Consider the following 14,428-nt stretch of genomic DNA (forward strand, 5'->3'; position numbering starts at 1 on the left):
CTCCCACATTACTAGATGAAAGAATTTGATGGGTTAGCCTTGCCTGTGAATCACATGCAATTTGGTTTTCTTGGACTATCTAACAAGGTACCACAAACTGGGTGGCTAAAAACAGGCATTTATTTTCTCACTTCTGAAAGTCCAAAGTCCAAAATCAATTTATCCATGGGGTTGGTTCCTTCTGGAGGGTCTAGGGGAGAATCTGTACCACGCATCTCTCCTTGCTTCTGGTGACTGTAGCCGTTTTTGGCTTCCTTTACTTGCACACACATTGCTCTGATCTCTGGTTTCCTAGTCGCATAGCTTTCCCCTATGTCTCTGTGTTTTCTTTCTCTTACAAGGACACTAGTCGCTGGCTTTAGGACCTGCACTAATCTATGATGATCACATCTAGAGATCTGTACCTTAATTACATCTGCCAAGACCCTTACTCCAAATAAGATTATATTTTCAGGTTCTGGTTAGATCTGTCTTCTGGAGGTCCAGCATTCATCTACTTCAGGAAGTATACTGAAGGGATACTAGTATGGCTTCTACGAATCCGTCCCAGGTGCCAGCAAATGTCTGGCTATTACACTTCTCTACACAGAACATAATTTCGTACATCTTAGTGTTCCACTAAAAAGTCCCTTTCTCTTATTTTGGGGGTGGAATTAATGACTCCCTTTTGTCATTTTTTTGTAGCACTTTGTACACGCCTCTTTGGCAGCCCTTGCCATATTAGTTTATAGCATTGTGTTTACATGTCTCTTTTCCCCGCTTAAATTGTGAACTTAAAAAAAATTGTTTTAAATGTTTATTTTTGAGAGAGAAAGAGAGCATGCACGTGCAAGCAGGGGGAGGGGCAGAGAGAGGGAGACATAATCCGAAGCAGGTTCCAGGCTCTGAGCTGTCAGCACAGAGCCCAATGCAGGACTCAAACTCACGAATCATGAGATCATGATTCAAGTTGCTCTCCTCCACCAGTTCACATTAATCTTCTCTGTTGCACAGATGTTATTTGTGGTAATTCTGTTCTCTCTCTCTCTTTTAATGTTTAATATTTGTTATTTTGAGAGAAAAAGCTAATGGTGGAGGAGCAGAGAGAGAGAGAGAGAGAATCCCAAATAGGCTCCATGCTATCAGTGCAGAGCCCAATGTGGGGCTTGAACTCATGAACCGTGAGATCATGACCTTAGTCAAAATCAAGGAGTCAGATGCTTAACCAACTGAGCCACCCAGGCACCCCTGTGGTGTTTATGACCTATAAAGTTGCTGAGAACACTAAATTATTGAATAAGACACCATTCTCTCTAGGCAAATAACAAGATTGAGTTCCTGCAAGCCTCTGGTTACAATTATTTCATTAGTTGATCAATATATAACCTTGTTTTATGTGTGTTTTGGCTTAAAGACACCTTATTTGATATATATAGTTGACGCATTAACCTTGAACTTAGAACCAGTAGCAGTGTAATCCATGCCTAAATGAAACTTACCTAATATACATATTTTCTCTGTAAGGCACATCACTTCTTCCACTTGGGAACACTAGCCAGCACCTTAGACCTGTTCTCGAGGGCCATTTTAAACAGCAAAACCACCAACAAAAATGCAGAAAACATGGCTCTAAATAGATGATGAAAAGGATATTTGTATATAGTATGAGATTAAAGTGTCATCTTGTTTCACCACAGCTGGGAACGTGAACATCAGGTGACTCTGTTTTTGCCAATACACATGTTTGCAAATGACTGTGAAAACATCTAGAGTATTGATTTCGGGGGTACAAATTAAATTTTAGAGGGTGGATTTGCAAACATGGAATCCATGAATAATGAAGATACATTGTATCTACCTGGTGTCTCAAATTCCCGAGCCATTGTGTGATTCCACCACCCAATTCTTCGTCTTGGCACCTCTCTTAGGCATTTTTAGGTTCCAGCTTTTCTTATTTTTACCAATTCAGTTACCACTTGATTCACTTCTCATTTTCCCCAAACTTGCTGCCATCCTTTATTTCATGTGTTATTTTCTCTGCTCCCGTTTGTTTTGTGTTGTGTTTCTATACCTTTCCCATAATTTTTGTGGAGTTTGCTGAGAGAATACAGATGAATTAATCAAATTCTTACCCAGGATTTTATGTCATACCCAGCACCTTCAGTCAGGTGTTACACATATACTGGGTGTTTACTAAGTACTTGCTGAACAAATTAAAGAAGTGCTATTTTTTTAATGTTTATTTTTTAGAGAGAACACAAGCAGGGGTGAGGGGCAGAGAGAGAGGAAGACATGGAATCTGAAGCAGGCTCCAGGCTCTGAGCTGTCAGTGCAAAGCCTGACATGGGGCTCGAACCCACAAGCTGTGAGATCATGACCTGAGCTGAAGTCAGACCCTCAACCAACAGAGCCACCCAGGTGCCCCAAAGAAGTGCTATTTTTATGCATAAGTTTAGTGATGGTAAACAATAAATGGAGTTTTTAATATCTTATGTAGGTAAGGGACTACCTCTTTTTCTCCTTATTTCTGATAAATTCTTTGACTTAGGGAAACATTGCCTGAAGATGATGGGGAATGGGTTTAAAATAAAACATGAGGATGGAAGGCATACTTTGTTTTAAAAATAAGTTTTCTTTCCCTTTGCATCATAATCTCTTCCTTAATCTGTTTACTTCCTTTACAGTTTTGTTAGTTGCAAAATAAGGTAAAATTATAGTGCTCACATGAATCCCAGAAATAATCTAATTTAAACTCTTGATTTGTAGGAAACTGAGGGTCAGGCTACCTTAGCTCAATTCTTTGCCCCACCACTAAGTTTGGACAAGTTTCTCAATTGTTTTGGCCTCAGTTTCCTCACCTGTAAAATGGAAATAAACATACTATCGATAATTTTAAGATTGTTGTGAAGATCAAAGGAGATAAATAAAGTTCTTAGTACTGTGCCTGACAAGTGGTAAGATCTCCACATATAACTAACTATCATAATAACCTGCTAAATAAGCAGCTTAGGTAAATAAGTGGTTTAGTTTGGGCTCCTGACTCTCAGTTTAACATGTTTTCTTTTAGATATAAATAAGAATTATAAACCTCTTTTCTGAGTTAGCTACTATTATTTTCTTCCCTTCATCTCTTTCATTTAAAGATGATCACATGATGCATTTTTTATTTCTCTTTTAATAGCTAAAGATATTCTCAGCATTTCACCCATTACCACATTTTTAATCACTTCCTGAAGAGAAAATTTAAAATTTAGTCATTCCTTTTAATTGTTTATGACACTTTCAGATGGTATTTTTCCTGTAAAGTTGAGTACTCTCACAGAAGCATATTTTTTTCCAGTTACAATAATGTACTTCACTTCCCAGCATAAATGGGTTAAGTGCCACACTGGCTTGGGCTTTGCTTAAAAGCAAAGAGAAAGCTCCCAGACAACCAGAGAGGAAATAGTCAAACATCTCTATGTAGATAAATTCCAAATTCCACTCCCTGTCCTAACATGGTCTGTAGGGAACAGAACACCTTTGATGGGGATCCTTTGAACCGGCAGGACATCTTCTGGATACCACAGAGAGGTGAGTGCCACATTCAGAGTCTAATAACTCCAATCCTTGCAAATTGGGCCTCTTTTTCTATTATGTGAGGGTCTTTTTCTGCTTTCTTCAGTGAAATTATGGGTCAGAACCCAGCACATAAATTACTTCTTAGTTAGACTGCTCTTTGGTAATTACAGGGAATCTCATCTTTTGGCAGCTAATGTTTTAATGTTTGTTTATTTTTTGAGAGAGAGAGAGAAAGAAAGCTGGGGAAGGGCAGAGAGGGAGAGAGAGATCCCAAGCAGGCTCTATGCTTTCACTGCAGAGCCCTATGTGGGGCTCGAACTGACAAACTGTGAGATCATGACCTGAGCTGAAACCAAGAGTGGGACACTTAACTGACTGAGTCATCCAGGTGCCCCTTTTGGCAGTTAATGTTTTAAAATGCTGCAGCAGGGGTGGAAATCATGGGGGTCAGAGGTCAGGGGCTGGTGAAAGTATGTGAATATAATGGATTTATCTTTCTGAAACTCTAGGCTAGAGAAAATTAAACCTAGGAAGAAAGGTTCAAAGGAAGATTCTTTTTGTGTATTGGTGTTTTGTGGCAGCAGGGTTGAGGGACAGTAAATCACTAATAGCTACTGTTTTGGTAGAAAGAGTCTAAGCTTTGGATTAAGACAGTCATGGGTTTGAATCTCAGTGATGCCACTTATAAACTAAATGATTTTTGGACTGGTTACATAATATCACTGAGCTACAACTTCCATATCTATAAAGCGGAGATAATATCTTCTCCATAGGGATTTTTAGTAGACCAAGATATAATTTGTGTAATATAATTAGCACATTGGAGACTCTCACTATCACATCACAATTATGTTTTTGCCAATCTTGCTGCTAGCATCTCAAAATGTTCTTTGTATGAAGGCACCTTGAGTGGATTTATAGATTTTGAAACTGAATGTGGTATTTTGACAGCTTTTTCTTTTTACATTTAGATACAATGTCACATAACATTAGTTTTAGGTGTACAAAATAATGATGTATATTTGTATATATTGTGAAATGATCACCACAATAAGTCTAGTTAACAACCATTATTATACATAGTTAAGGAATTTGGTGGGACTGAATGAGGCTGGGCAGCTTGCTGCTTGCTTCCTCTCTCCCATCAGTAGAGTTCATGGGTTCTTAATTAAACCTGCAGCCAGAGTGCTGTCCCTAGAATTTATTCCTTCTTTTCCCATCCTTTAAAAACCCAAGTCCATGCTATGCATGGTTTCTGACACAGAATGGATATCAACATACATTAAGTGAATGTATGAATAAATGAATGAATGAAAGTAGGACCAGCGCTGGGAAAACACATACATTTTTGTACAAGTGTATTCAGATGAAAGTTTGCATCTAGGATGCACCCTTGAGTGGGAACTTTTGAGTTGCCAAAGGACACCTTTGTATGTGTGTGTGTGTCTATGTCTATGTGTGTGTGTGTATAATGGAATGCTAGACAGTAAACCCCCCCCACACACTGTTTCTTTTGCTTTGGTCATATGAGATAAGGTGCAGGAAGACAGAGATAATTTAACGTGTTAGCATTTTTAGCAGAAACTGGCAGAGGAAGTATCTCCTCCTTTGTTTCTTGCTTCTTGTCCCCAGTCAGTGTGCATAGCCAGCCAGCAATAATTCCTTGGATTTGTTTCCAGTCCTTCTAAAAGTAGTTATTACTGTGTTGATACCTTTAAGGATAAGACACCACAGGTTACTTAAGTGGCATCACTATATATTCTCAGAGTCCTTTAGTCCAACATGGAATATTCATAGTGTTGTTTGAGAATTCTGGGTCTCCATTAAATGCTGTATTCATCTGAGGTCCCATAATGAGATGTATATTTCTAGGAAGTGACCTTTTATTGAAGACTGTTGTTCAAAGCTGCTGCATTTTAGAAGTTAGGGCTGATGACCAGGGAGTACAGGAAATGATTTGCTTTCCTCCAGAGCAAGGCATAATCTTTCTGAATTTTCTGTGGCCCAGAGTGTTGGTACACCTGGAATTGCTTAGATTTAGGAAGGCTAATTTACCTCATTTAAGACTTCAAGAGACTGATGTGGGTTTTTTTTTAATACAGATTTTCATGAAATTATTCTTGTGCCTAAATTAAGACAATAGCTTAGAAAAGGTAGCCTAAAAAAATAATTTATGCATGTCTTCATGTAAGCACATGCTTTCAAGTAAGTTTTAAAAGAAAAGTTTCCAGAGCCTTAGGAATCTATCTTTACTGTACTGCCTACCGGTTCTGATGAAGGTGATATGTGATACCAATCACACCCTCCTCCTGAACTGTCAAAGTTCTCTCCAATTTGCCAGGGAATGTGCTAAAACAGAGCACAGAGTCCTCCCCTACATAGTAGATCCATTCACCATGGGGAGATAGCACAGCTAACAAAGTCACCACCTTCTCTGTTATTGGAACTAAAGCTTTTGTTACCTGCATGTTCATGAGGACCACTGTGTTTGATCTGTTGGACACCACAAAGTGCTCTGGGTTTTTAGGAAGCAGTATCACACTATTGACAGTGATATCTGTCCCTGTAGTACTGCCTAGAGATTTAAAGGTATTTGAACATTATGTGGTCTTCATATCTTTGCAGTGCCATCATTGGTGCAGGATACATCAATAATGTCATCTTGTGTAAAAGTTGTTTCACTAACAAAGGAAGAATAGCCATGAAATTCCTTCAGGGTTTTCCCAGATTTTAACATTAAAAAAAATTTTTTTTAAATGTTTGATTTTGAGAGAGAGCACGAGTGGGGGAAGGGCAGAGAGAGAGGGAGACAGAATCTGAAGCAGGCTCCAGGTTCTGAGCTGTCAGCACAGAGCCCAGTGCAGGGCTCGAACCCATGAACCATGAGATCATGACCTGAGCCGAAGCTGGACGCTTAACTGAGCCACCCAGGTGCTACATCCCAGATTTTAAACCAGGAATTCTAATTGGTCAAAAGAGGCACTAAGGATATGACTCCTATGATAAGAAGAGTTTAGACAGGCGACACCTGTACTGTGTGCCCAAAGAAGGAGAGGATAGTCTTTGTAATGACTCACATCCCTTGTTCAGGATCTCCTCCTCTAAATCATTCATCAGAGAAGTATTCACAGAATCACAGCAATGGTGGAGATTTTTAGTTTTGAGTTTTCTTTCATTAAGATTGTGGTTAGGTCTAACAGTTGCCTTTTTTGGAGTATACCACTACAGTACCAGGAAGTTTCATCATTTCCTCCAGGAGATAGTACTCTACCAACTTCTACCTTTTTTAACCATCAATGTTTTAAGGTCTGAGGTGAGCTCTCCTTTTTGTTCTCAAAGTCTCCTTCCATTTAAGATATAATTAGTCAAGTAGTTTCCTGCAACTAAATGACAATGATGGTTTTCCAGGTCCACCTGAGGTTACATCCAGATTTTTCTTGGCTGGAGTTTAGAGTGCACTCAAGCTCTTCAACTGCATATTTACCCCCTGCTTTACTCTCACAGATAACTAGGATGGCTTTGTACAAAGATTTTGCTACTTGAACTTCCAACTGAACTTATTTCTAAGTCCCTGGGAGGCACCTCACATTTGTTCATATCTACTACCCACAAGTAATCTCTTTGTGGTGGTCCTCTGGTATTGGAGAGAATGTGGAAAAGGCACTGGAGGATAGGCAAATGGTAGAATGAGGGGCACTCACCATATTGCACCAATTGTTGGCTTTCTGCAGTCATTAGAGTCAAATGAGTCATTGGCTCATTTCTCTCTTTAGATGCTCTGCTCTCGTTGCACTATTAGAATTACAGCACTTACCATGTGGTATTTGCTGTTACTGTCCATGATTCTGTCTCTGCAAGTAGATCTATGATTCTCAATTCTTTTTTTCTTCTCAGACCCATTTGGAGGGATATGATTTGGAGCCATCAGTAATAGTAGCTCACTCTGGACTGTGGCATCCTCTCCACCCTCTGACTCCCTTTCCTTGTTAAAAAAAAAAAAAAAATCACTGAACTAGGGACACCTGGGTGGCTCAGTCAGTTGCGCATCCAACTTCGGCTCAGATCTTGATTTTGCATTTCACAAGTTTGAGCCCCACATCCGGCTCTGTGCTGACACCTCAAATCCTGGAACCTGCTTCGGCTTCTGTGTTTTGTCTCTCTCTCTGCCCCTCCACTCACATTCTGTGTCTCTGTCTCTCTCAGAAATAAATAAACATTAAAAAAAAGCCACGAGAACTAGAGTGAAATTGGGGGCAGGATGATCTTTTATTCCAAGCATCTGATGTGTGTCTGGGACATTGCTGAATGAACAACACAATGCCAGAGGCCACCAGCTGATTCAAGGGAGAGTCAGAGCTAGAACGCAGGCAGTGTCAACTTCTAGAATGCTCCTCTCTTCAACTACTGCAGTTTTTCTAGCTTTGTCTCTGAGCATGATTTAGTACTGTTGATTTTTTTCAGAAAGGGTCTTTTTAAATTCACAAATAATAGATGGGTGTTCTCATTTTAAAGGAGGCAAGCAGTAATTCCCATTGTTTTTGAAATATTCAACAGTTAACTTTGATGAGATTTTAAAAACATAAAACCCCATGTTAGAATAACAATTTTAGCTTTAATATCTATAATTATTCATTTACTCGATTACTGAGAATTTGAGCTTTAATACAGTTTTCATGGTTGGGCCTCCCTCCATTTCCAGAATGCTTTTAGAACTAATATAAAGGTGTGACTTCTAGCTAAGAAATGGAGAAAATTAAGACAATGTTCTGAATAATTAGGCACTAAAAGTGCCATTAGTATTACATTTAATTTTAAAGAACACATTTATTCTTTATTTAAAAATTGTAAAATTTCTCTTTGTTTTGTACTCATTAAATCAAAACATTTATTTCCTGAGAGAATAGCTACTGCTGTTGAGTAACATGTGTTTACTATTTGCTATTGTGGAACCAGCAAACATTGTTTCCTGATGGTATTTTTATTATTATAGACCCAAATTCTTTCTGCTTTATTGCCATAGGAATTTTCAATTAGTAAGATATTTCAATTGATTCACATAAGAGAAAATCTTATTCCTTGTGGTTTTCTCCAGAAATGATGCTTGTGAACTTTTCTCAAATGATTTGTTGGGAACTCCTTTTTTTTTTCTTATAATCTGTCAGATGAAAATGTGGCATCCTTTATCTCTTCCTGAAATGAGTTCTTGCTTTTACAGTTGCTTGACCCTTAGATTATTCCACCATCTCATGTGGGATGAGATAAGAAGGCAGCAGCCTTTTTGTCCTAATCAATTCCATTACCAGTATTGTATGCCTACCATGTACCAGTAGGTACTTAAGTAGTTAGGCTTCAAAGAGAAATAAGAGAAGCTTCACTATTCAAAAGCACTATGTAGAGAAGCCAACAGGTAAACTGTTAAACACCAATCTGTGTGACACATGCTAAGGTATAAGTGGCATGGAGAAGAGTTGGTGTACAGGGAGGAAATGGCTAGTCAACTCCATCTGAGGCTTCAGGGAGGTGTTCAGAGAAGGTTAGCCTTGAGATGAGTCTGGAAGGTGGGATTAGTTTGCCAAAAATGAGGCAAAAAGGACATTGTAGGCAGAAGGAACCACATGAACAAAGCGTGGGATGTAAAACACCATGACAATTAGGGGAAATTGTGAGTTGTTCTATTTGGCTCCTGTGTTTAGGGCCTGAGGCAGACACCAGATGATGGTCTCAGATCTATACAACCGAGAGTACTTTCTTCTGGAGTATATTTTTCGTAACTGGTGTACTTTTCACATTACATAGTAGAATGAATTATGGACAAATTAAATGTTGACTGGGGTTGATGCAGTAACTATGAAAGGATCTATATGATGCCCAAAAATATAGTAAGATGAAAAAAAGATTCTGCCTGAAACCCCCCAGAGTCTGTCACTGGAAATGGAGTTAAGAGATAGGAAACTAACTTTTGACTGATGACGTTTTCAGTTCTCTCCTCAGCCTGCCTGCATTGATTTGGGGATGATGTGGGCCCACGCACTGTGGACACTCCTCCTACTCTGCAAATTCAGCCTGGCAGGTAGGTTGACCTGTGCCCTTTTATGGATTGTGTAGTTATTTTTAGCTTCTTTGGATAAGAACTATTAATTTGAGTGCAAAGTGCCTCCTGGACCATGAGCGCATGTGGGTGAACAAGGGATTCGTGACCTCCCTGAATTTGTGTGGGTGGGTGTGTAGATGTTGATGTACACATATGTGTGTGCAAATTTGGCAAGATGTCCTATCACATTTTCAAAGGGAGATAAGACCTGCCAAAAGGCCAACATCCACTGTTTTAGAGTGGTAGTAAATTCTTGTATCAATAGTTTTTGTGTGAGGAGCAGTGGTTGCATATAAACACACACAAAAATAAAAAAATATATTTTCACAGTATTTTCAGTAATTTCCAAGGATATAAAGGGAAATGATGGAATACCATATTTTTACAAGGGCCCATCTCAAGACTATGTGCCTGATATTCATAAACTACCTTGCAGATGTAATATCCGTTAGTTTGGTTGCATCTTATGTTAAAAAAATTAAGACCAGAGAGGAAAAGTGGGGATTGGGTACTGGGAACGTAGAGAAGGCATCATGTCATGTACCGCTTTGCTAGGGCTGTCATAGCTACAAACTGGGTGGCTTAAATGACAGAAATTTTTTTTCTTATAGTTTTGTAGGCTAGAAGTCCAAGATCAAGGTGCCCATAGGGTTGATGTCCTGACACCTCTCTCCTTGGGGCATAAATGGCATTCTTCTTGGTGCCTCTTCATATGGTCATCCCTCTTGTTTGTCCTAATTTCCTTTTCTTATAAGTACACCAGTTGGATTGGATTAAGGCCTACCCTAATGGCCTCCTGTTAACTAATAGCTCCTTAAGACCCTGTCTACAAATACAGTCACTTTCTGAGGTACTGGGGGTAGGCTTCAACATATGAATTTAGGCATACACAATAAATACCGTCACACGTAGTAACTGGAGGTGACCAAGAGGCAGATAATGTCTTCCAGGCCTCTCTTTTGCCATGGCCTGCCTTGTCGCCCCCTAGGGTATTCCCGTGGTACTTAGGAGTTGTATAGACAATATAGACACGTAGGCCTTTATCTCTCTGTGTCATCTAACCTCTTTTGGCCCATTCAGAAACCAAAAATTGGTCCAGTTACCCAATTTACAGTTCAAATTATGTGCATCATGGCTCCTATCAACTCACCCTTCCCCTCAACATACCTTTTTCTGTCTCCTATCTGTGGCTTCTTCTCTTATTACCTTTTACTTGTACCATGTCTTATGTAACTGGCTCCAGTTTCCACCAGACTTCCCTTCTAGACTATCCTTCCTTTGATCTCTGATCAGCCCTGCCTTTCTTCTATTACAAGACACTTTTCAAAACACTAACTTCGGGGGCGTCTGGGTGGCTCAGTGAGTTAAGCGGCTGACTTTGGCTCAGGTCATGATCTCGCGGTCGGTGAGTTTGAGCCCCGCATCGGGCTCTGTGCTGACAGCTCAGAGCCTGGAGCCTGTTTCAGATTCTGTGTCTCCCTCTCTCTGACCCTCCCCTGTTCATGCTCTGTCTCTCCCTGTCTCAAAAATAAATAAAACATTAAAAAAAAATTAAAAAAAAAAACACTAACTTTGCAACAGCACCTAAATGATATAAGCATATAGGAAAGAAGGGAGATCGGGAACATTTTAATTTTGAAAAATGTTCTTTTTGCATGTGGACAGTTCTCTGATAAGAAGAATATTCCCCTTAGAGGAAGTTAATGAATATTTCCCTTTTTATACACATAGGGAAAATAGTTATTTTGAGAAATAGGAATATAGTTGTGGATTGTTTTTGAAGATGTGGGGCAAGGATAGATATGTACCAATGGTAAATCTAGCCTTCAGATGTCCATTTTTAAAAAATAAAAATTCTGTTTTTGAATAATTTAGATTTATAGGAAGCTTGTGAAGATAGTGCAGAGAGCTCTTACATAACCCTCATCCAGCTATCCCCATTATTAATATCTTATAATACCATAGTACATTTGCCAAAACTCAGAAACCGATACTGACACATTAGTACTGACTAAATTCCAGACTTTATTTAGATTTCACTAGTTTTTTTCATTAATGTTTTCTCTCTGTTCCAGGATTGAATTTAGGGTACCATATTGCATGCATTGTCACAACTCCCTAGTCTCTTCTGGTCTGTGACAGTTTGTTAGTCTTTCCTGGTTTCTCAAGGTCTTAACACTCTTGAGTACTTGCCAGTACTCCTGGGTTTTGTAATAAGTACAAGGGAGGTGAAGTGCCCTTGTTATTCTATCACAGGTTGTGGCAGCCTTCAGATGAAGAGTTGATATCCTAATTAGAGATCATGAATAAGACCTAAAATCAGCATCCTGTTGGCCAGCATGTGGAAACGGGAGGATGATAGATGTATAGGCTCTGTGAATCATGGTGGTTCCATTACATAAAGTAAAAGCAGTTGACATGTGCAGGGTCACACCAGATAACTGAGGCTGGAAATGTAAGTAAAGCAAGCAAGTAAAAGTGAAGCCTAATATTGTTTGTTGTTTTGGTTCCTTCTTCTTCCAGTTCTTTCCGGCCTCCTATTTGTGATAAAACAAATCTCAAATGACCTAAAATACATAGATAGAATGTTATGAGGATATATGAAAAGAGGAGAAAAAACTACTGATAAAATGAATTCTACCCCCGAGTCTTAGAATCCTGGATTTTCACAGCAGACCATTTTTTTACATTAGTCAGGGAAACTGGTTTATGCTGCAAAAATAAACAAGCCTCAAATCTTAGTATTCAAAACAGCAAACTGTGTATGTCCATCAGAGGTAAGTAGGATCCCAGGGTGATGAAGGCTCTACCATCCTAAGACACTGTCATATCAACGTGGATTTTCAGTGTGTGCAGGAACAGAGGAAGGAGAGAAAGGACAATTGTATACCAAAACTTAAATGCTCCTCTCATGTCATTGGCCACAGCAAGTCATGTGGCCATGGCTAATTTCAAGGGAGCAAGAAAATAAAATCTTACCATAAGTCCAAGAAGGGGAGATATTGATGAACACTGCAGATACTACTGAACTTATATTTTATTCATCACAAATCTCTTCTCTAATACTAGAGTAGGGGATCAGAATACTCCATTCCAAAATATGCCATTGGGATTATTTTGATGTGGAGGTAGACGAGAATCAACAAATGCAGTAATGAAGGCTACTCCATTAGTTTCCCACATATATTTACCTTCCTGCAGTTTGCTACCCTTGAAAACCTAAATTCCTTTTCCTTTGGTCTCTTCACAAATTTATTGTATTTTTAAGATACTATGTGAGCCCAAGATTTAACCACCTTTTTGAGTTATTCTTCACTGAGGTTTATCCTGCATCATGTGCACTGCATATGTTAATAAACTGTTTTCTCTTTTAATCTGTCTTTTGTTAGTCTCATAAGAACCCAGATGCAGAACATAGGAGGGTAGGAGGAACAGGATTTTTTCTTCTCATATACCAATATCTATATAAGAATATTGCCTTCTTGCCATACTTCAAGCAGTAAGGACAAGACAAAAGTAGCTCCTTTAAAATGCTCACATGGAATGGAAAATCATTTTTAAAAGCACTTTCTACTTTGCTGATACCTGGGGAACCAAATGGTTCTGTTTATGGGAACAAGCTGTTTGACTCCCTTTTTGACCCATGCCTTTTATATATATTAATTAAAGCTTCTCAAGGACTGAAGGAGAGGTATTCAAAGACGACCAGGAAAGTAAAGATATTGAGTTTTGACATGGTTGGTTTTGAATCATAAGGACTTATTCATACATGAGTTTTTGTGGCTGGCTTTGGATTCAGCCAGTGCAAGGCAAAGTAAGAATGAGAAGGAAATAAAATAAAATATGACTATAAGAAGCCAAAATGAGACTAGCACAAGACCAAAGAATATCCTGGGGATACAGAGAAAAACTTCTTGTTTCCTTGTTCTCCAGCAAAGGCTCAACTTTGAAATCCTGCTAAAAGTGAGTGTAATGGGTGTAAGTGAAATGGAGGGTGAAGGGCAAGCTAATATTTAATGAATATTTCAAGCAAACTTGTCCAAAGAATTGAAGACCGACCCACATGTATACACAAATGCACACACGTGTATCCTGCCATCATCTCTGAGTCACGGAGGCAGAGCGAATTGGTCAGTGTGAAAGTTGTTCCTCTCGGGATATTATGGGATGACCTTTGGTTCACTGCCTCGTAGGCTTTTGCTTGTTTCCACTGACAGTTGTGAATCTGTTTGTATTCTGATTGCTCACCCAAGAAATTGTCCTTGGAGGTTTTCAAGCTGCGTGGGCTCTTTGAAGAATGTGTTACTGGTCTAGCTTCTAATTTCCATTTACCATGAAGCAGTTGGTTCAGGTCTAGTTATGCTGGTCTTTTTAAGCACTTGGACTTGGAGATCACCATCTTTGTCATGGTTTTCAGCATGAAAATAGTAAAGATGGAAAATCTTTTCTAAATTAAGTTTTATGTTAATTCCAATGTAATTAGCATACAGTGTTAAATTAGTTTCAGGTGCACAATATAGTGATTCAACAATTCCATACATCACCTGGTATTCATCAAAACAAATGAACTCCTTAATTCTCTTCACCTATTTCACCCATCCCCCACCTCACCTCCCTTCTGGTAATCATCAGTTTGTTCTCTAAGGGTCTATTTCTTTGTATCTCTCTCTCTCTCTCTTTTCCCTTTGCTTGTTTGTTTTGTTCTTCAAATTCCACATATGAATGAGATAATATGGTATTTGTCTTTCTCTGATTGATTTATTTTGCTTAACATTATACTCTCTAGCTCCATCCATA

General features: G+C 38.9%; 1 protein-coding gene across 4 annotated transcripts in view; it reads left to right on the plus strand.

Moving 5' to 3' along the window:
• The window catches only part of IL31RA (interleukin 31 receptor A), an 82,358-nt gene that overhangs the window by 13,621 nt on the left and 54,309 nt on the right, over positions 1 to 14,428 (plus strand). For 3 of the 4 annotated variants that reach the window (XM_042986946.1, XM_042986964.1, XM_042986953.1), the window contains exon 2: positions 9,520 to 9,610. In XM_042986946.1, the coding sequence (XP_042842880.1) occupies positions 9,520 to 9,610 (91 nt within the window). Of the gene's footprint in view, positions 1 to 3,476; positions 3,553 to 9,519; positions 9,611 to 14,428 lie in introns of those variants that run through there. The other variant, XM_042986961.1, reaches the window with a different exon arrangement.

This window comes from Panthera tigris, chromosome A1 (genome assembly GCF_018350195.1).
Source record: "Panthera tigris isolate Pti1 chromosome A1, P.tigris_Pti1_mat1.1, whole genome shotgun sequence".
NCBI lineage: Eukaryota > Metazoa > Chordata > Mammalia > Carnivora > Felidae > Panthera > Panthera tigris.